Source organism: Carcharhinus amblyrhynchos, chromosome 23 (genome assembly GCF_965287045.1).
Source record: "Carcharhinus amblyrhynchos chromosome 23, sCarAmb.v2.hapA, whole genome shotgun sequence".
Classification (NCBI taxonomy): domain Eukaryota; kingdom Metazoa; phylum Chordata; class Chondrichthyes; order Carcharhiniformes; family Carcharhinidae; genus Carcharhinus; species Carcharhinus amblyrhynchos.
This window is the reverse complement of record NC_137346.1, coordinates 3,425,116-3,446,077: the sequence shown is the minus strand read 5'-3', so window position 1 is coordinate 3,446,077 and position 20,962 is coordinate 3,425,116. Positions and strand designations below refer to the sequence as shown.

General features: G+C 52.4%; 1 protein-coding gene across 1 annotated transcript; it reads left to right on the top strand.

The window, feature by feature from the left end:
* The first annotated feature begins 582 nt into the window (after window positions 1-582).
* On the top strand, window positions 583-6,455 carry LOC145357426 (putative adenylyltransferase/sulfurtransferase MoeZ). Its single transcript, XM_080210754.1, has 3 exons — window positions 583-824; window positions 4,933-5,041; window positions 6,013-6,455. The coding sequence occupies exons 1-3, from the start codon at window positions 714-716 to the stop codon at window positions 6,279-6,281; spliced, it is 489 nt and encodes a 162-aa protein (XP_080066880.1). The 5' UTR covers window positions 583-713; the 3' UTR covers window positions 6,282-6,455.
* Window positions 6,456-20,962: the final 14,507 nt, after the last annotated feature.

Below are 20,962 nucleotides of genomic sequence, written 5' to 3'. Positions count from 1 at the left end.
AATGGGAGATTCTGCATTTTGTTTTTAGGGTCATCTCTGATTGTTAACCTAGACTCCAATGGGAATGGGTCCAGCCTGCTAGATCTGGCACAGTGGCACAGTGGTTAGCACTGCTACCTCACAGCGCCAGGGACCCAGGTTCGATTCCTGGTCTTGGGTGACTGTCTGTGTGGAGTTTGTACATTCTCCCCGTGTCTGCATGGGTTTCCTCCAGCTGCTCCAGTTTCCTCCCACAGTCTGAAAGACGTGCTGGTTAGGGCACACTGGCCGTGCTAAATTCTCCCTCAGTGTAACCCGAACAGGCGCCGAAGTGTAGCAACTAGAGGGATTTTCACATTAACTTCATTGCAGTGTTAATATAAGCTTACATGTGACACTAACAAATAAATTTTAAGACTTTATTCCAGGAATGAGTGAACCTTCCCCAAGCTGATCCCAGTGGGAATATATCCTCCTCCAATGAAACTGTGCTGAGTATTCCAGATCCCGGTTCCAGGTCGGAGTGAGTGTGAGATGAAGCAGCCTCTTACTGTGAAATGTTGCTGGTGGTTCCCGGTTAGTGATTAACCAGGAAACGAGCGAGTGATTGTGTTCAGGCTGAACAGAGTCTGACTCTCTGCAAAGGAGGCTTCTTCTCCCCCCCCGACATTTCACACTCTGTCCCCCCACCCCCCCCGGGGGAGAGGCCGGGGAATCGAACCGGTGACTGGGAGATGGAGCCGGTGACCGAGTGGATCCGACATCGCTTCCCCACGGTGGAGAATGTTTCTGCGGACACGGTGGAGAAATGGCTGAAGGAGAAAGGGGAGCGCCTGCTGCTGCTGGTGAGGCTCTCCCGGTCGATCAACCCTCCCAGTCAGGCCAGCTCTTCAACTGGGGGGGGGAATCGCTGAGAGATGGGGGGGGGGAGGGGGGTCTGAGCCTCCCACTGACAGTGATGGGGGGCGGGGGGGAGGTGGGGGAGCTTCAACCTTCCAACGGAACATTCTAGAATTAAATAGTGACACACAGAAGCCTCAGAGCTGGACGCCAGCCACATTCAGCTTGTTCACTGACTGATTTATATTCAATGGTTGCAATCGCCTCAGTAAAAGTTAGAGAGATTCTTCCCGCTCAGACAGGATAGTAGGACTAGGGGGCACAGCTTCAAGATAAAGGGGGGGCGGTTTAGAACGGAGTTGAGGAGGAACTTCTTCACTCAAAGGGTGGTGAATCTCTGGAATTCTCTGCCCGTTGAAGTGGTGGAGGCTGCCTCGCTCAATATTTTTAAGACGCGGGTTGATGGGTTTTTGATAAGAGAGGGGATTAAGGGTTATGGGGAGAGGGCGGGAAAGTGGAACTGAGCCACGACAGATCAGCCATGATCTTATTGAATGGCGGGGCAGGCTCGAAGGGCCAGATGGCCTACTCCTGCTCCTATTTCTTATGTTCTTATGTCACAGCAAGGGCAGTGTCAATAATCTGCAGTCTTTGTCCCTGAGACGCTCCAGTTAGTCAGTAACATCACAGCAATCAACTTCCACAACACTGGGAAACAGTGCTGAGGGAGTGCCGCACTGTCAGAGGGTCAGTGCCGAGGGAGTGCCGCACTGTCAGAGGGTCAGTGCCGAGGGAGTGCCGCACTGTCAGAGGGTCAGTGCCGAGGGAGTGCCGCACTGTCAGAGGGTCAGTGCCGAGGGAGTGCCGCACTGTCAGAGGGTCAGTGCTGAGGGAGTGCCGCACTGTCAGAGGGTCAGTGCTGAGGGAGTGCCGCACTGTCAGAGGGTCAGTGCCGAGGGAGTGGTGCACTGTCAGAGGGTCAGTGCCGAGGGAGTGCCGCACTGTCAGAGGGTCAGTGCCGAGGGAGTGCCGCACCGTCAGAGGGTCAGTGCTGAGGGAGTGCCGCACTGTCAGAGGGTCAGTGCTGAGGGAGTGCCGCACCGTCAGAGGGTCAGTGCTGAGGGAGTGCCGCACTGTCAGAGGGTCAGTGCTGAGGGAGTGCCGCACTGTCAGAGGGTCAGTGCTGAGGGAGTGCCGCACTGTCAGAGGGTCAGTACTGAGGGAGTGCCGCACTGTCAGAGGGTCAGTACTGAGGGAGTGCCGCACTGTCAGAGGGTCAGTGCCGAGGGAGTGGTGCACTGTCAGAGGGTCAGTGCCGAGGGAGTGCTGCACTGTCAGAGGGTCAGTGCCGAGGGAGTGCCGCACTGTCAGAGGGTCAGTGCCGAGGGAGTGCCGCACCGTCAGAGGGTCAGTGCCGAGGGAGTGCCTCACCGTCAGAGGGTCAGTGCTGAGGGAGTGCCTCACTGTCAGAGGGTCAGTGCTGAGGGAGTGCCGCACTGTCAGAGGGTCAGTGCTGAGGGAGTGCCGCACTGTCAGAGGGTCAGTGCTGAGGGAGTGCCGCACTGTCAGAGGGTCAGTACTGAGGGAGTGCCTCACTGTCAGAGGGTCAGGACTGAGGGAGTGCCGCACTGTCAGAGGGTCAGTGCTGAGGGAGTGCCTCACTGTCAGAGGGTCAGTGCTGAGGGAGTGCCTCACTGTCAGAGGGTCAGTACTGAGGGAGTGCCGCACTGTCAGAGGGTCAGTGCCGAGGGAGTGCCGCACTGTCAGAGGGTCAGTGCTGAGGGAGTGCCTCACTGTCAGAGGTTCAGTGCCGAGGGAGTGCCTCACTGTCAGAGGGTCAGTGCTGAGGGAGTGCCTCACTGTCAGAGGGTCAGTGCTGAGGGAGTGCCTCACTGTCAGAGGGTCAGTACTGAGGGAGTGCCGCACTGTCAGAGGGTCAGTGCTGAGGGAGTGCCTCACTGTCAGAGGGTCAGTACTGAGGGAGTGCCGCACTGTCAGAGGGTCAGTGCCGAGGGAGTGCCACACTGTCAGAGGGTCAGTACTGAGGGAGTGCCGCACTGTCAGAGGGTCAGTGCTGAGGGAGTGCCTCACTGTCAGAGGGTCAGTACTGAGGGAGTGCCGCACTGTCAGAGGGTCAGTGCCGAGGGAGTGCCGCACTGTCAGAGGGTCAGTACTGAGGGAGTGCCGCACTGTCAGAGGGTCAGTGCTGAGGGAGTGCCTCACTGTCAGAGGGTCAGTACTGAGGGAGTGCCGCACTGTCAGAGGGTCAGTGCCGAGGGAGTGCCGCACTGTCAGGCTAACTCAGAGTCGGTCCCTCCTTCGGGACTCTGATGATGAAGTGCAGCTTTATGAGGCTCCGAGGCTGGGGTTGGGTCATCACCTTCACTTGACCCCATTTCCGAGACCCTTGCAGGGCAGAATCACCGAGTGAAGCTCAGTTTGTTCTCCTCTGTCCTGGGCTGGCCTCACCTGATCGATGGATGAGATTTGAATGTAAATCTGTGAGTGGGTAATGAACACAGCGATGCCTCAGTAAGATGCCAGGTTAAAGTCCAACAGGTTTATCTGGTAGCACGAGTTTTCGGAACGCTGCTCCTTCAGCAAGTGAGTGACAGTTGCGTTTACAAACAGGGCAGATCCAGCCAGAGACACAATTACAAGGTCAGGGCTGGAATACAAATCTTTACAGCTAATCAAATCGTAAAGGTACAGACAGTGTGAGTGGAGAGAGGATTAAGCACAGGTTAAAGAGATGTGTATTTTCTCCAGACAGGACAGTTAGTGAGGTTTTGCAAGTTCAGGCAAGTCATGGGTGTTACAGATAGTGCGACATGAACCCAAGATCCCTGTTGAGACCATCCCCATGTGTGCGGAACTTGGCTATCAGTTTCTGCTCAGCGACTCTGCGCTGTCGTGTGTTGTGAAGGCCGCCTTGGAGAATGTTTACCCGAAGGTCAGAGGCTGAATGCCCGTGACCACTGAAGTGTTCGCCAACAGGAAGGGAACAGTCTTGCCTGGTGATTGTCCAGCGATGTTCATTCATTCATTGTCGTAGCGTCTGCATGGTCTCCCCAATGTACCACGCTTCAGGACATCCTTTCCTGCGGCGTATCAGGTCGACAACATTGGCCCAGTTGCAAAAGTATGAAGGGCAGTGAAGGGAAATGATCAGTTAGCTCTGATCACCCACGGATGGACAGATCTCCCAGAGATCTCACTGATCCAGGGGTAATAACTAAAAGAGTTCAGGGTGACAATAGAGAAAGTATTTCCCCTGGATGAGGGGTGAGTCTGGAACAAGTGGAGAAGGCAATCGTCCAGGTTGAAGGCTGGAATCACTTTCTCAGGGGAGGGGGAATCTGGAACCTTCTCCCCCAGAAAGCTGCGGATCTCCGGGGGTGAGTTGGAGAGTTGAAGAGTGGAATTGATGGAATTCTATTGGCTCACTGCAGTCTGGGAAATTGGATTTCAGCTACAGAGAATCCAGGATTGAATTGAATAAGAGAGGCAGTGGTGCAGGGGTATTGTCATTAAACTAGCTATCCAGGCACCCAGGGTAACGTTCTGGGGACCTGGGTTCGAATCCACCCCCACCCCCCCCCCCCCCCCCACGGCAGACAGTGAAATTGGAATCCAATAAAAAACTGGAATGAAGAATCTACTGATGACCACGAAACCCATCTGGTTCATTAATGTCCTTCAGGGAAGGAAATCTCCCATCCTTACCTGGTCTGGCCTACATGTGACTCCAGAGCCACAGCAATGTGGTTGATTCTAAACCTCCCTCTCAAGGGGCAACTAGGGGTGGGCAATAAATACAGGCCAGCCAGTGATGTCCAATGTCACAAGGATGAATTTAAAAAGTTACAAAAAAAGGCTAGAGGGACTGAATGGCCTCCTCCTGTCCCAGTGAACCAGGTTCATTGAGAACCAGTCAGCGTTGGGCAGTGGATCAGAGACCACAATTCCCTCTCCCAGGTCACTGCCAACTCACCCTCCCTGTGAAGAGTTTTGGGAGATTTAGCTCCAGAAGCTTGAGTGAGGAGGGATTGAGGGACTGAGGGGTGTTCTCTCACTCACCAAGACTCAGGTTGTGTCCTCCTGTTCTTCCAGGATGTTCGGAGTCCGGAAGAATACCAGATCAGTCACTTACAAGGAGCCGTTCGTGTTGACCCAGAAACCACTGACATGGATCATTTGGTGAAGAATCTGGGATTGGAAGGTAGGGGCAGTCTAGTTCCCATCTGCAGGTTCTTCACTGTTGTTAAGGCAGGATCGTACCATCCAGCCTCCAGCCCGGGAGACGGTTAAAGTACAGACACTGTCTGCAGCAACTGGAACTAATGGGGGGGGCGGGGTCACTAATGGACAAGCCAGATTCTAAACGGGACGTCCCATTGAGCTTGTGTATTTGGTGGTGGGGGGGTTGGGGAGGTGCTTATTGAGGGTGGGTGCCTGAGTCCATTTGAGGTGGGGTGTGAGCTGGTTCACTAATGTCCTTCAAGGGAGGAAATCTGCCATCCTTACCCTGCCTGGCCTACACGTGACTCCAGAACCATAGCAATGTGGTTGGCTCTCAGCTGCCCCCTTAAGGGTAACTAGGGATGGACAGTAAATGGTGGCCCAGCCAGTGACACCCGTGTCCCCTGAATGAATTAAAAACGTTAAAAAACAGGCTGAATGGCCTCCTCCTGTCCCAGTGAGCCTGCGAGAGTAATGCGTTTGTGTGTATTATTTTGGGCCCCGTGTGTATTTGGGGTGGTGTGTGTGTACTGGAGATGTGTTGGAGTGTGTGTGTGTGTGTGTGTGTGTGTGTGTGTGGGGTGGTTTTGGAGTGTGTGTGTGTGTGTTGTGTGGGTGGGGATTGTGTCTAGGGGGTGAGGTGGTGGTTTTGGAGTGTGTGTGTGTGTGTGTGTGGGGGGGGGAGGGTGTGTATGGGGGCGGAGGGGGTGGTATTTATTAGTGCTTTCTGCAACAACTGGGATAAGTGGGTTAAATCCGCAGTAAGTTTCTAGGGACTGAGCCTCACAGCACTACACCAGGACAGAGTCCCCGGGTCTCTGGAGAATTAATGACTGGGAGCAGCTATTCTGTATTCCCTTCCTCTAAACCTGTTCGAACCCAGCACACCATTAACCGGCTTCAATCCAGCAGAACAAGTCCCTTCTCCATGTTAAATATCTTTTCTTGCAGGTACCCAGGATCGGACAGTTGTTTGTTACTGTACAGCGGGATATCACGGCTCTGAAATGGCGCAGAAAATCCGCACCTTTTCCAAACAGGACCAGGGTCCGGAGGGTCCCGACCCGCTGAAGGTCTACAACCTGGAGGGGGGTCTGGCCAAGTGGGCCAATGAGACCAAAGCCCTGGTGGACAGCGAGCAGCGGCCCACCAAACTGATCCATCCTTACAACCGGGAATGGGCAGAGCTGGTACAGCCAGAGTTCAGGGCCCCCATCTGAGGGCACAGCAAGATCCCAGCACATTCCAACTGGCCGGATTCACCAGCGTTCACTCACTGAGATGTGGCACCCTGAGACTGAGCATTCCAAATGGGAATATCGATGCTGGAATTCTGCTGCTCAGCACAGTCTTCACAGGCTGCAGAATCAAATAAACCTTTCAGTAAAAACTAATCTGAGTTTGACAGTAATTACTGCACAAGACCCCCCCCCCAACCCCCCCACATGAAGATACCCCATTCTCACTGGGGTACGGGTTCCACACACACTGACTCTCACTGGGGTACGGTTCCCACACACACTGACTCTCACTGGGGTACGGGTCCCACACACACTGACTCTCACTGGGGTACGGGTCTCACACACATTGACTCTCACTGGGGTACGGGTCACACACAAACTGACTCTCACTGGGGTACGGGTCCCACACACATTGACTCTCACTGGGGTACGGGTCACACACAAACTGACTCTCACTGGGGTACGGGTCCCACACACACTGACTCACACTGGGGTACGGGTCCCACACACACTGACTCTCACTGGGGTACGGTCCCACACACATTGACTCTCACTGGGGTACGGGTCACACACAAACTGACTCTCACTGGGGTACGGGTCCCACACACACTGACTCACACTGGGGTACGGGTCCCACACACACTGACTCTCACTGGGGTACGGTCCCACACACATTGACTCTCACTGGGGTACGGGTCACACACAAACTGACTCTCACTGGGGTACGGGTCCCACACACACTGGGGTAGGGGTCCCACACACACTGACTCTCACTGGGGTACGGTCCCACACACACTGACTCACACTGGGGTACAGGTTCCACACACACTGGCTCTCACTGGGGTACGGGTCTCACACACACTGACTCTCACTGGGGTACGGGTCCCACACACACTGACTCTCACTGGGGTACGGGTCCCACACACACTGACTCTCACTGGGGTACGGGTCCCACACACACTGACTCTCACTGGGGTACGGGTTCCACACACACTGACTCTCACTGGGGTACGGCTCCCACACACACTGACTCTCACTGGGGTACGGGTCCCACACACACTGACTCTCACTGGGGTACGGGTCCCACACACACTGACTCTCACTGGGGTACGGGTTCCACACACACTGACTCTCACTGGGGTACGGCTCCCACACACACTGACTCTCACTGGGGTACGGGTTCCACACACACTGACTCTCACTGGGGTACGGGTCCCACACACACTGACTCTCACTGGGGTACGGTTCCCAAACACACTGACTCTCACTGGGGTACGGGTCCCACACACACTGACTCTCACTGGGGTACGGGTCCCACACACACTGACTCTCACTGGGGTACGGGTCCCACACCCACTGACTCTCACTGGGGTACGGGTCCCACACACACTGACTCTCACTGGGGTACGGGTCCCACACACACTGACTCTCACTGGGGTACGGGTCCCACACACACTGAGTCTCACTGGGGTGAGGGTCTCACACACACTGACTCCCACTGGGGTACGGGTCCCACACACACTGACTCTCACTGGGGTACGGGTCCCACACACACTGACTCTCACTGGGGTACGGGTTCCACACACACTGACTCTCACTGGGGTACGGGTCCCACACACACTGACTCTCACTGGGGTATGGGTCCCACACACACTGACTCTCACTGGGGTACGGGTCCCACACACACTGACTCTCACTGGGGTACGGGTCACACACACTGACTCTCACTGGGGTACGGGTCCCACACACACTGACTCTCACTGGGGTACGGGTCCCACACACACTGACTCTCACTGGGGTACGGGTCCCACACACACTGACTCTCACTGGGGTACGGGTCCCACACACACTGACTCCCACTGGGGTACGGGTCCCACACACACTGACTCCCACTGGGGTACGGGTCCCACACACACTGACTCTCACTGGGGTACGGGTCCCACACACACTGACTCTCACTGGGGTACGGGTCCCACACACACTGACTCTCACTGGGGTACGGGTCCCACACACACTGACTCTCACTGGGGTACGGGTCCCACACACACTGACTCTCACTGGGGTACGGGTCCCACACACACTGACTCTCACCGGAAATCGCCACTCAAGGTTTACTGGTTGAAATATTATGTCACAAACACTTTAATCGCAGAAAATGGTCCATGTTCAAGGACTAAGAATATTCTGGAAGAATGTGTTTTTTTTTAAGACTGTTCCTTAAAGGGTTAATGAATGGACTCTGGCTGCTGCTCCTGTAAAGGACAGAACTTTACAAGAAAAGGTAATTAAGCAGTTTTAAGGAGCATAGAATTCCCTTTGACCCCAGTGGGCTGTTTATGAAAGGATCACAGAGGTGAGGCAGTGGTGGCTGAGTGATATTGTTGCTGGAGTAGTAATTCAGAGAGCCAGGGTACTGCCCTGGGGACCTGAGTTCACAATCCCACCATGGCAGATGGTGAAGTTTGAATTTAATACAAGCCAGTAATTAAAAATCTAATGGTGACCATTGTTAGGGACTAGATCAGAGACTCCAGGCTGCATTATGGAGTTAGCCTAGGCCCCAACTATTGTTGATTTTGGCGTTAGTGTGAGGATAAGGTGTATTACTCCAGGTATGATTTGATTTATCCACTAGGAAGCTTTAATTAAAACAGACTTTATTTAACAATACAGTTTAACAATAACAAAAAACAATTTACAGAACCTTCACCAACTGAAATACTTACACATGACCAGAAATAATTCTTAACTGCTAGCCTATCTCTATTGGTTCCAATTTAAGCAATATCTCTCATTAATGTGAACCCCTCCCCTTCAAAAATCAGTTCGCAGACAGCCGGCTTATGTGTTGGTACGCAGGCTGCTAGTCCTCAAACCTCCAGAACACCTCTGGAGGGAAATACCTATTTTCCGCAGGTCCCAACTACAGTCTTTAGAGAAAGTAAGGAAGGGAGAGGGAGCTGCTGTCCCTTACAATTCCAAACTGAAAATTGCCTGCTTTTCTGCTCTGTAAGCCTAGCTCCTCCCATTAGCACATGACCCTCTCTTGTCAATCAAACCAATTAAACCCTGCTCTGAAACCCCAGGGGACAACCCAAAAAATAAACAAAATTACATTTGCTCAGACTAAAACTAACACCCCAACAAGTAGTAGCAATTATTCAACTGAGTTCTCAGCAGAGGGGTTGCCTAGAGCAGACACAGTGAAACCATTTAACACAGTTAAAACTTAACATATCTATCAGAAGAAATGACACCAAATATATTTCTTAAAGACACAGTGTTGTCACACCTCCCTCCTTAAAAAAGAACCACCTGTATATCAAGATGGCTTTATTTTTCAAAACACCTAGTTTCACACTATTTGTACTCTACAATATTTATACACAACTTATTCAATCTAAGGATGCAAATATAACAGTAGTATCCCCATCGGACATTCCTTCTTCTTTCATTAGATTCATGATAAAGTATCTGCAATCATGTTCTGTCTTCCTGCCACATGTTTAATTCTGAAATTAAATAGCTGTAATAATAAACTCCATCCAAAGAATCTCACATTCTTAGCTTCGAATCTCTCTAGAACCATCAGTGGATTGTGATTGGTGTAAATAACCGTCTCAGATGAGTTGCTGGCAACATGTTAAACTGTGGCAATGCCAACACCAAACTCATCGTCTCCTTCTCAATGATTGAATACATCTACTGATGGTCATTTAGTTTTCTGGAAAAATACCCAATGGGCTGATCCATTCTCTCATTGCCTTCCTGTGATAGTGCGGCACTGACACTATCACTCATACCAATGGCCAGCTTGAATGGTTTTGTGTATCTTGGTGTGTCCAACCCTAGGATAGTTGTTTACACAGCTTTCAAATGTCTGCTCACACTCTGCCGTCCACTGAAACTCTCTCCACATTTTCCAGCGGCTGAGTCAATGGAGCAACAACACTGTCCATAGAAATGGCTCAGCCCAGAAACCTGAGTATTTCCCTTCCCCTCTCCCCAACAACCTTTGTTTTCACACCCCATGGGGGCCTTCTGTCCATGACCAATGGTAAGGCTGACAAATGTGACTTAAGTTTTTGCAGGTTCACTCTCAGCCAGGTTTATCACCAAGCCTGCCTCCTGAAGTCAATGGAATAATTCTGTCAGTCACTCCAAATGTTCATTCCCTGTCTGGCTGGAAATCCAGACGTAGAGATGCTGGTGTTGGACTGGGGTAAACACAGTAAGAAGCCTCACAACACCAGGTTAAAGTCCAACAGGTTTATTTGATAGTAAACACCACTAGCTTTCGGAGCGCTGTTCCTTCGTCAGGTGAGTGGAAAGTTCTGATCAGAAACAGAGCATATAAAGGCACACACAGTTTACAGAATATTGATTGGAATGTGAGTCTTTACAGCTAATCAAGTTTTAAAGGTACAGACGATATGAGTGGAGAGAGGATTAAGCACAGTTTAAAGAGATGTGTATTGTCTCCAGACAGGACAGTAAGTGAGGTTTTGCAAACCCAGGCAAGTCACGGGGGTTACAGATAGTGCGACATGAACCCAAGATCCCTGTTGAGACCGTCCTCATGTGTGCAGAACTTGGCTGTCAGTCTCTGCTCAGTGACTCTGCGCTGTCGTGTGTTGTGAAGGCCGCCTTGGAGAATGCTCACCCAAAGGTCAGAGGCTGAATGCCCGTGACCACTGAAGTGTTCGCCAACAGGAAGGGAACAGTCTTGCCTGGTGATTGTCGAGCGATGTTCATTCATCCGTTGTCGTAGCGTCTGCATGGTCTCCCCGATGTACCATGCTTCAGGACATCCTTTCCTGCAGCGTATCAGGTGGACAACATTGGCCGAGTTGCAAGAGTATTTACCGTGTACCTGGTGGATGGTGTTCTCACGTGTGATGATGGCATCCATGCCTTTCACCTTCGGGTAAACATTCTCCAAGGCGGCCTGGAGTACTGTGTGCAGTTTTGGGCGCCGCACCTGCGCAAGGATATTTTGGCCCTGGAGGGAGTGCAGAGGAGGTTTACTAGGCTGATACCGGAGTTGAGGGGATTGAGCTATGAGGAGAGGCTGAATAAACTAGGCTTGTACTCGTTAGAGTTTAGAAGAATGAGGGGAGATCTCATTGAGACGTATAAGATGATGAATGGGATGGATAGGATAGAGGTGGAGAGACTCTTCCCGCTCAGAAAGGATAGTAGGACTAGGGGGCACAGCCTCAAGATAAAGGGGAGGCGGTTTAGAACGGAGTTGAGGAGGAACTTCTTCACTCAAAGGGTGGTGAATCTCTGGAATTCTCTGCCCGTTGAAGTGGTGGAGGCTGCCTCGCTAAATATTTTTAAGACGCGGGTTGATGGGTTTTTGATAAGAGAGGGGATTAAGGGTTATGGGGAGAGGGCGGGAAAGTGGAACTGAGCCAAGACAGATCAGCCATGATCTTATTGAATGGCGGGGCAGGCTCGAAGGGCTAGATGGCCTACTCCTGCTCCTATTTCTTATGTTCTTATGTTCTTCATGACACACGACAGCGCAGAGTCGCTGAGCAGAGACTGATAGCCAAGTTCCGCACACATGGGGACAGTCTCAACAGGGATCTTTTGGTTCATGTCACACTATCTGTAACCCCCGTGACTTGCCTGAACTTGCAACATCTCGTTACTGTCCTGTCTGGAGACAATACACATCTCTTTAATCTATGCTTAATGCTCTCTCCACTAACAGTGTCTGCACCTTTAAGACTTGATTAGCAGATTAGCTGTAAAGACTCGCATTCTAATCAGTATTCTGTAAACGGTGTGTGCCTTTATATGCCCTGTTTCTGATCAGAACTTTCCACTCACCTAACAAAGGAACAGCGCTCCGAAAGCTAGTGGTGTTTACTACCAAATAAACCTGTTGGACTTTAACCTGGTGTTGTGAGATTTCTTACTGGCTGGAAATCCTCAGGTGGCCTGTGTATGACTCACAGTTGGGTAATCCTGAAATGACTTTGTTGGTTCACTGTTGAAATATGGTTGGGGCGTTTTCCATTCCAAATGATGGAACTTTAAACTGGTATAAACTACAGCACAAACAGGCCCTTCGGCCCACAAGTTGCGCCGAACATGTCCTGACCTACTAGGCTTATCTATAACCCTCTGTCTTACTAAGTCCCATGTACTTATCCAGAAGTCTCTTAAAAGACCCTATCGAATCCGCCTCCACCACTGTTGCCGGCAGCCCATTCCACCCACTCACCACCCTCTGAGTGAAAAACCTACCCCTGACATCTCCTCTGTACCTACTCCCCAGCACCTTAAACCTGTGTCCTCCTGTGGTAACCATTTCAGCCCTGGGAAAAAGCCTCTGACTATCCCTTCGCCTTATTAGGACGCGTGCCTAATTGCAAAAAGTACAAATGGAATTCCTTTATCCCAGTCCTCCGGATAATCTTGCCAATAAGTCCTCAACATTGTCTTTAAAATTTGATGTCACCGTTCGAATGCTCTCTGTGATTCTGGATGGTACGCAGTTGATTTAAATTGCTTCACTCCTAAGCTATCCATTACTTCCCTAAATAACTTCAACATAAAATTTGATCCTTGACCTGACTGTATTTCTGTGGGTAGACCATACCTAACATGTATTGGAACACTTCTCTTCTCAGCATTAATTCCAACTGCATTAGTTCAGATTAAAACAAACACTCCCAACAAGTCGGGGCAAGGGTTCTTCCTCATTCTCAGTGGGCGGGCAGCCTGGGGGAGAACAAAGTGGCACTGTTTAACACAGCTGAACCGTAACATCTCCTTCACCAGAAACATGACACCAAATAAACGCACAGTATCACCACACCATGAAACCATTGTCAATTGTTGGGAAAACCCATCTGGTTCACTAATGTCCTTTAGGGAAGGAAATCTGCCGTCCTTACCCTGTCTGGCCTACGTGTGATTCCAGAGCCACAGCAATGTGGTTGAGATTGAACAGTTTAGGCCGATACTCTCTGGAATTTGGGAGAATGAGGGGAGATCAAATTGAGGTATCCAAGATGATAAAAGGTCTGGATAAAGTCGACGTGGACTGGATGCTTCCTCCTGTGGGATATTCCAGGACGAGAGGTCACAGTCTTAGTGTAAGGGGCAACAAACTTAAAACCGAGTTGAGGAGAAACTCCTTCTCCCAGAGGGTTGTGAATCTGTGGAATTCACTGCCCCAAAGTGTGGGGGATACTGGGACGGTGAGTCAATTTAAGGAGGAGTTAGACGGATTTTTAATTGGGAATGGGGCTGAAGGGTCACTGGGAGAAGGCAGGAAAATGGGAATGAGGAGCATATCAGCCAGGATCGAATGGCAGAGCGGACTCAATGGGCCGAATGGCCTAATTCTGCTCTTATGAACTTACGAGTCTGAACTGCCGTCCAAGGGTAACGAGGGCTGGGCAGTGACTGTGTGCCATAAAGGATAGTGCTGAGAAATCAGCTATCTAACCTGGAGATACCATTTCAAGGAATCCCTTCTCCTTCGAACCACTGACTTTTCAACTTTCATTCCTGTATTTTAGTTTATGGAGGCGGGGGCCGCTGTGAGAGATCGGGTTTTGAGGAAGTCATTATCCTTCCACATTTCGCTGTAAGATAAGAAGATTTCCTTTATATATGACAATAGTCGGTTTACTATAAAACGGAACTTTATTTATTGAAGGAAGCTGGGTATCGGGCAGTCATTGCGAAATTCATAAATAAAGCACAGACGTGGCTTTAAACCTAGCCGGGGAAATCATTTTAAATATACTTGTGAGACCCGTGGAATAGTGGAACTGAAAGGGAGACAGTGAGAGCGCTCTGGGTCATTGCTGTGAAGAGGCTGTGAAGATACTCACACTCTCTGCTGTTTCTCCAGCATCCCCACAATCCCAGGGCACTCCAATTTATTATCCACTCAATGCTGCATTTCAGAAAGGGTGCAACTGCTGTAATTCAATAACCCCCACAGCCAACCAGCGCACAGCATCATCCCACAGTTTGCAGCACTCTGAGACAGTCACATGTCACTCCCTCAGCACTGACCCTCTGACAGTGCGGCGCTCCCTCAGCACTGACCCTCTGACAGTGCGGCGCTCCCTCAGCACTGACCCTCTGACAGTGCGGCGCTCCCTCGGCACTGACCCTCTGACAGTGCGGCGCTCCCTCAGTACTGACCCTCTGACAGTGCGGCGCTCCCTCGGCACTGACCCTCTGACAGTGCGGCGCTCCCTCGGCACTGACCCTCTGACAGTGCGGCGCTCCCTCGGCACTGACCCTCTGACAGTGCGGCGCTCCCTCGGCACTGACCCTCTGACAGTGCGGCGCTCCCTCGGCACTGACCCTCTGACAGTGCGGCGCTCCCTCGGCACTGACCCTCTGACAGTGCGGCGCTCCCTCGGCACTGACCCTCTGACAGTGCGGCGCTCCCTCGGCACTGACCCTCTGACAGTGCGGCGCTCCCTCGGCACTGACCCTCTGACAGTGCGGCGCTCCCTCGGCACTGACCCTCTGACAGTGCGGCGCTCCCTCGGCACTGACCCTCTGACAGTGCGGCGCTCCCTCGGCACTGACCCTCTGACAGTGCGGCGCTCCCTCGGCACTGACCCTCTGACAGTGCGGCGCTCCCTCGGCACTGACCCTCTGACAGTGCGGCGCTCCCTCGGCACTGACCCTCTGACAGTGCGGCGCTCCCTCGGCACTGACCCTCTGACAGTGCGGCACTCCCTCGGCACTGACCCTCTGACAGTGCGGCACTCCCTCGGCACTGACCCTCTGACAGTGCGGCACTCCCTCGGCACTGACCCTCTGACAGTGCGGCACTCCCTCAGTACTGACCCTCTGACAGTGCGGCACTCCCTCAGTACTGACCCTCTGACAGTGCGGCACTCCCTCAGATCTGACCCTCTGACAGTGCGGCACTCCCTCGGTTATGCATTGAGTGAGTGAGGTTGACCAAACTGCTGATCTGTGGTATTTATAAAACTGAGTCTGTGATTGGTTAATAAGTAACGAATTCCTGTTGATATTACCCTGCAGCATTTTGAACCTTTGGATTTTTATCGGCTATTTTCAATCACACAGAAATATATCTAATCAGGATTCAGAGATCATAGAATAGAATCCTAAGGTGCAGAAGGAGGCTATTCGGCCCACAGGGAGTGGGGAGAATGTGGGACTGTCTCCCACAGGGAGTGGGGAGAATGTGGGACTGTCTCCCACAGGGAGTGGGGAGAATGTGGGACTGTCTCCCACAGGGAGTGGGGAGAATGTGGGACTCTCTCCCACAGGGAGTGGGGAGAATGTGGTTTTATGACTGTATTCTTGATCAGGCTGAGATGTGGTATCTGTGCAGATGTGTCATTCCAGGAAATCCATCCTGTTGATTGCTGACTTCCCAGGAAGCCAGGAATTGTGAGCGATTGGATTGTGTATTTTCCAGGATCATCCAGATTTTTCCTGGAATGGCAGATTAATCTCCAGGAGATCGGGGTGATTCACAAACAGGCTGGTTTATTCGCTGTGTGATTTGTTACAGTGAAGATCAGTGATTGGGGGAAGGATCCTGCTCGATCTACTGTCAACCAGCCAATCACAAACTGGAGACTCAGATCTCTATCCAATCAGCTGGGGCTTACATGGTGATTGGCCGGTTTGCTGACCAATGCTGTGAGAGTGGGAGGGGGTGAGGCATGATGTGATTGGACAGCAGGTGACTCATGATGGGAGGAGAGCGGGGGATAGACAAATGAAATAGAAAAAGTTGGAAAATCCCAGTGGGTCTGGCAGTGAGGGGAGAGTCATGATGTGGGTATGCCGGCGTTGGACTGGCGTAAACACAGTAAAAAGTCTGACAACACCAGGTTTTAGTCCAACCTATTTATTTGATAATATACTCGCAAGCTTTCGAGGGGTTACCCTCTTCGTCAGGTGAATGGCCATTCACCTGACGAAGAGGGTAACCCCTCGAAAGCTTGCGAGTATATTATCAAATAAATAGGTTGGACTAAAACCTGGTGTTGTCAGACTTTTTACAGTGAGGGGAGAGGACAGGGACAACGTTTCGCATCTGGGTGACCCTTCGTCCAGGACAAAGAAAACCAGAGAAAATTTATACCATGAAGGTCTCAAGGGAAATTGGGAGGGGGGGGTTGGGGGGAGATGCAGGGGTGTGGAGGGAGTTGTGGAAGGATTGGGGGGGGTGGGGGGAGTTGTGGAAGGATGGGGGGAGTTGTGGGGGGCGGGGGGAGGTGGGAAGGATGGGGGAGTTGTGGGGGGGGGGGGGGAGTAGTGGGGGTTAGGAGGTTGTTGGGGGGGGGGATTGTGGGGGGGGGGGTGTTAGGAAGGTGTTAGGGGGTTATGGGGGAGTTGTGGGGGGTTCTGAGGTGGGGGTGAGTTGAGGATTAGGGGGGAATTGGGGTGGGGGGTTTGCAGCGGGGTGGGGGGGAATTAGGGGGAGGTGGGGGTGGCTGGGGGAGGGGGGGGCTGTCAATGGTGACGGTAAAGGCTGTTTTCTCAGGGTTTTGTCACATGACAAACGCGAGTCATGAGATGAGACCGGACTGTCCAGTCAGAGTTGGCGGTGCCGGGTTGGTCAGTTGTGTGGCCGCGGGCCGGTGAAGTCAGCCCTGAGTAGCTGAGCCCAGAGCTCGCTGTAAGGATGAACCAGGCTACACGGCCGATCGTTACTGTCAACCAGCGCTCTCTTCTCATTGGCCCATTTCAGGAGGCCGCCCTCCAGGTTTGTAGATCTCCATCGCGCTTTGCGGATCGTGGCGGGAATTCCCAGCTGGAATGTTCCGGAATTCCTGTGCGAGCCGTGAGGCGTGGAATCCAACTGTACAATAACACACCACAACTGGAACAGCAGCATTGCCTGAGACAGGGAAACAAGACAGGCAGGTCACACTGTATACCCCCAGCCCACTTGTACACCCCCAGCACAGTGTATACACCCAGCACAGTGTATACCCCCAGCACAGTGTACACACCCCCAGCAGAGTGTATACCCCCAGCACAGTGTACACACCCCCAGCAGAGTGTATACCCCCAGCACAGTGTACACACCCCCAGCAGAGTGTATACCCCCAGCACAGTGTATACACCCCCAGCACAGTGTATACACCCCCAGCACAGTGTATACACCCCCAGCACAGTGTATACCCCCCCAGCACAGTGTACACACCCCCAGCACAGTGTATACACCCCCAGCACAGTGTACACACCCCCAGCACAGTGTATACACCCCCAGCACAGTGTATACACCCCAGCACAGGTATACACCCAGCACAGTGTACACACCCAGCACAGTGTATACCCCCCCAGCACAGTGTATACACCCCCAGCACAGTGTATACACCCAGCACAGTGTACCACACCCAGCACAGTGTATACCCCCCCAGCACAGTGTATACACCCCCAGCACAGTGTACACACCCCAGCACAGTGTACACACCCCCAGCACAGTGTATACCCCCCCAGCACAGTGTATACACCCCAGCACAGTGTACACACCCCCAGCACAGTGTACACACCCCCAGCACAGTGTATACCCCCCAGCACAGTGTATACACCCCCAGCACAGTGTATACACCCAGCACAGTGTACACACCCAGCACAGTGTATACCCCCAGCACAGTGTATACACCCCCAGCACAGTGTACACACCCCCAGCACAGTGTATACACCCCCAGCACAGTGTATACACCCCCAGCACAGTGTATACCCCCCCAGCACAGTGTATACCCCCCAGCAGAGTGTACACCCCCAGCACAGTGTATACCCCCCCAGCACAGTGTATACCCCCCCAGCACAGTGTATACACCCAGCACAGTGTACACACCCCCAGCACAGTGTATACACCCCCAGCACAGTGTATACACCCAGCACAGTGTACACACCCCCAGCACAGTGTACACACCCCAGCACACTGTACACCCCCCCAGCACACTGTACACACCCCAGCACACTGTACACACCCCAGCACACTGTACACACCCCTCAGCACACTGTACACACCCCCAGCACACTGTACACCCCCCAGCACACTGTACACCCCCCAGCACACTGTACACACCCCTCAGCACACTGTACACCCCCCAGCACACTGTACACCCCCCAGCACACTGTACACACCCCTCAGCACACTGTACACACCCCCAGCACACTGTACCCCCCCAGCACACTGTACACACCCCTCAGCACACTGTACACACCCCCCAGCACACTGTACACCCCCCAGCACACTGTATACCCCCCCAGCACACTGTATACACCCCCAGTGCAGTGTACACACACCCCCAGTGCAGTGTACACACACCCCCAGCACAGTGTACACACCCTCAGCACACTGTATACACCCCCAGTGCAGTGTACACACACCCCCAGTGCAGTGTACACACACCCCCAGTGCAGTGTACACACCCCCCAGCACAGTGTACACCCCCAGCACAGTGTACACCCCCCAGCACAGTGTACACCCCCCAGCACACTGTGCACACCCCTGCAGCGCAGTGTACACACCCCCAGCACACTGTACACCCCCAGCACACTGTACACACCCTCAGCACACTGTACACACCCCCCCAGCACACTGTACACCGCCCCCCAGCACGCTGTACACACCCCCCCAGCGCAGTGTACACACCCCCAGCACACGGTACACCCCCAGCACAGTGTACACACCCTCAGCACACTGTACACGCCCAGCACACTGTACACACCCTCAGCACAGTGTACACACACCCAGAACAGTGTACATACCCCCAGCACACTGTACACACCCTCAGCACAATGTTCACACCCCCAGAACAGTGTACATACCCCCAGCACACTGTACACCCCCCCCAGCACGCTGTACACACCCCCCCAGCGCAGTGTACACACCCCCAGCACAGTGTACACACCCCCAGCACAGTGTCCACACCCCCAGAACAGTGTATACACCCCCAGCAGTGTGTACACCCCCAGCACACTGTATACCGCCCCCCCCAGCACAGTGGCACACACCCCCCAGCACAGTGTACGCCCCCAGCACACTGTACACATCCCCAGCACACAGGATACACACACAGCATACGGTGTATAGCACACAGTATACAGACCCAATATACGGATCCCACACCCAGTATTCACACCCACACCCAGCACACAGTATACAGTATACCGACCCAATACGCAGACCCCCACACTCAACACCCAGTATACGGACACTATACAGACACAGTATACAAACCCCACACCCAGCACACAGTATACAGACCCAATACACACCAAACCCACACATACCCAGTGCACAGACTGAATACACTCACACCAACACTCAATACACAAACTCAATACGTGGACCCGATAGCCACTCCAACACACACACACACACACACCCCAAATACACAAGCTCAATGGGACGTCCCGTTTAGAATCTGGCTTGTCCATTAGTGACCCCCCCCCCATTAGTTCCAGTTGCTGCAGACAGTGTCTGTACTTTAACCGTCTCCCGGGCTGGAGGCTGGATGGTACGATCCTGCCTTAACAACAGTGAAGAACCTGCAGATGGGAACTAGACTGCCCCTACCTTCCAATCCCAGATTCTTCACCAAATGATCCATGTCAGTGGTTTCTGGGTCAACACGAACGGCTCCTTGTAAGTGACTGATCTGGTATTCTTCCGGACTCCGAACATCCTGGAAGAACAGGAGGACACAACCTGAGTCTTGGTGAGTGAGAGAACACCCCTCAGTCCCTCAATCCTCACTCCCTCATTCTTCAATCCCTCACTCACTCCTCACATTCTCACTCTCCCACTCCTCATTCACTCCCTCAGCCCCCAATCTTTAATCCTTCGCTCCCTTTACTCACACCTTTACTCATTCACTCCCTCATTCACTCACTCCCTCACTCACTCCTTCAATGACTCACTCACTGACACACTCACTCACTCACACTCCTCACTCACTCACACTCTCACTCACTCACACTCTCACACTCACACCTTCACTCACTCACTCCCTCATTCCCTCTCCTCATCACTTACTCATTCTCCTCCCTCACTCACTCACACACTCCTCCCTCACTCACTCACTCTCCTCACTTTGTGAGTGGAAAATCAAGTCTCACGAATTTGATTGAGTTTTCTGAAGGGGTAACCAAGAAGGTAGATGAGGGCAGTGCAGTTGATGTTGCCTACATGGACTTTAGCAAGGCCTTTGACAAGGGACTGCATGGTAGGTTGTTGCATAAGGTTAAAGCTCACGGGATCCAGGGTGAGGTAGCCAATTGGATACAAAATTGGCTTCTTGACAGAAAACAGAGGGTGGTTGGAGAGAGTTGTTTTTCAAACTGGAGGCCTGTGACCAGCGGTGTGCCTCAGGGATCAGTGCTGGGCCCACTGTTATTTGTCATTTATATTAATGATTTGGATGAGATTTTAGGAGGTGTGATTAGTAAGTTTGTAGATGACACCAAGATTGGTGGCATAGCAGACAGTGAGGAAAGTTATCTCCAATTGCAACGGGATCTTGATCAATTGGGCCAGTGGGCTGACGAATGGCAGATGGAGTTTAATTTAGACAAATGCGAGGTGATGCATTTTGGTAGATTGAACCAGGGCAGGATTTACTCAGTTAATGGCAGGGCACTGGCGAGAGTCACAGAACAAA

What these genes read in the sequence shown, in the direction of transcription:
- LOC145357426 (XM_080210754.1), top strand. Translation starts at nt 714, where the DNA reads ATGGAGCCGGTGACCGAGTGGATCCGACATCGCTTCCCCACGGTGGAG. An exon ending in GGGAGCGCCTGCTGCTGCTG is followed by an intron (nt 825 to 4,932) that starts GTGAGGCTCTCC and finishes CTGTTCTTCCAG; the next exon opens with GATGTTCGGAGTCCGGAAGA. An exon ending in GAAGAATCTGGGATTGGAAG is followed by an intron (nt 5,042 to 6,012) that starts GTAGGGGCAGTC and finishes CTTTTCTTGCAG; the next exon opens with GTACCCAGGATCGGACAGTT.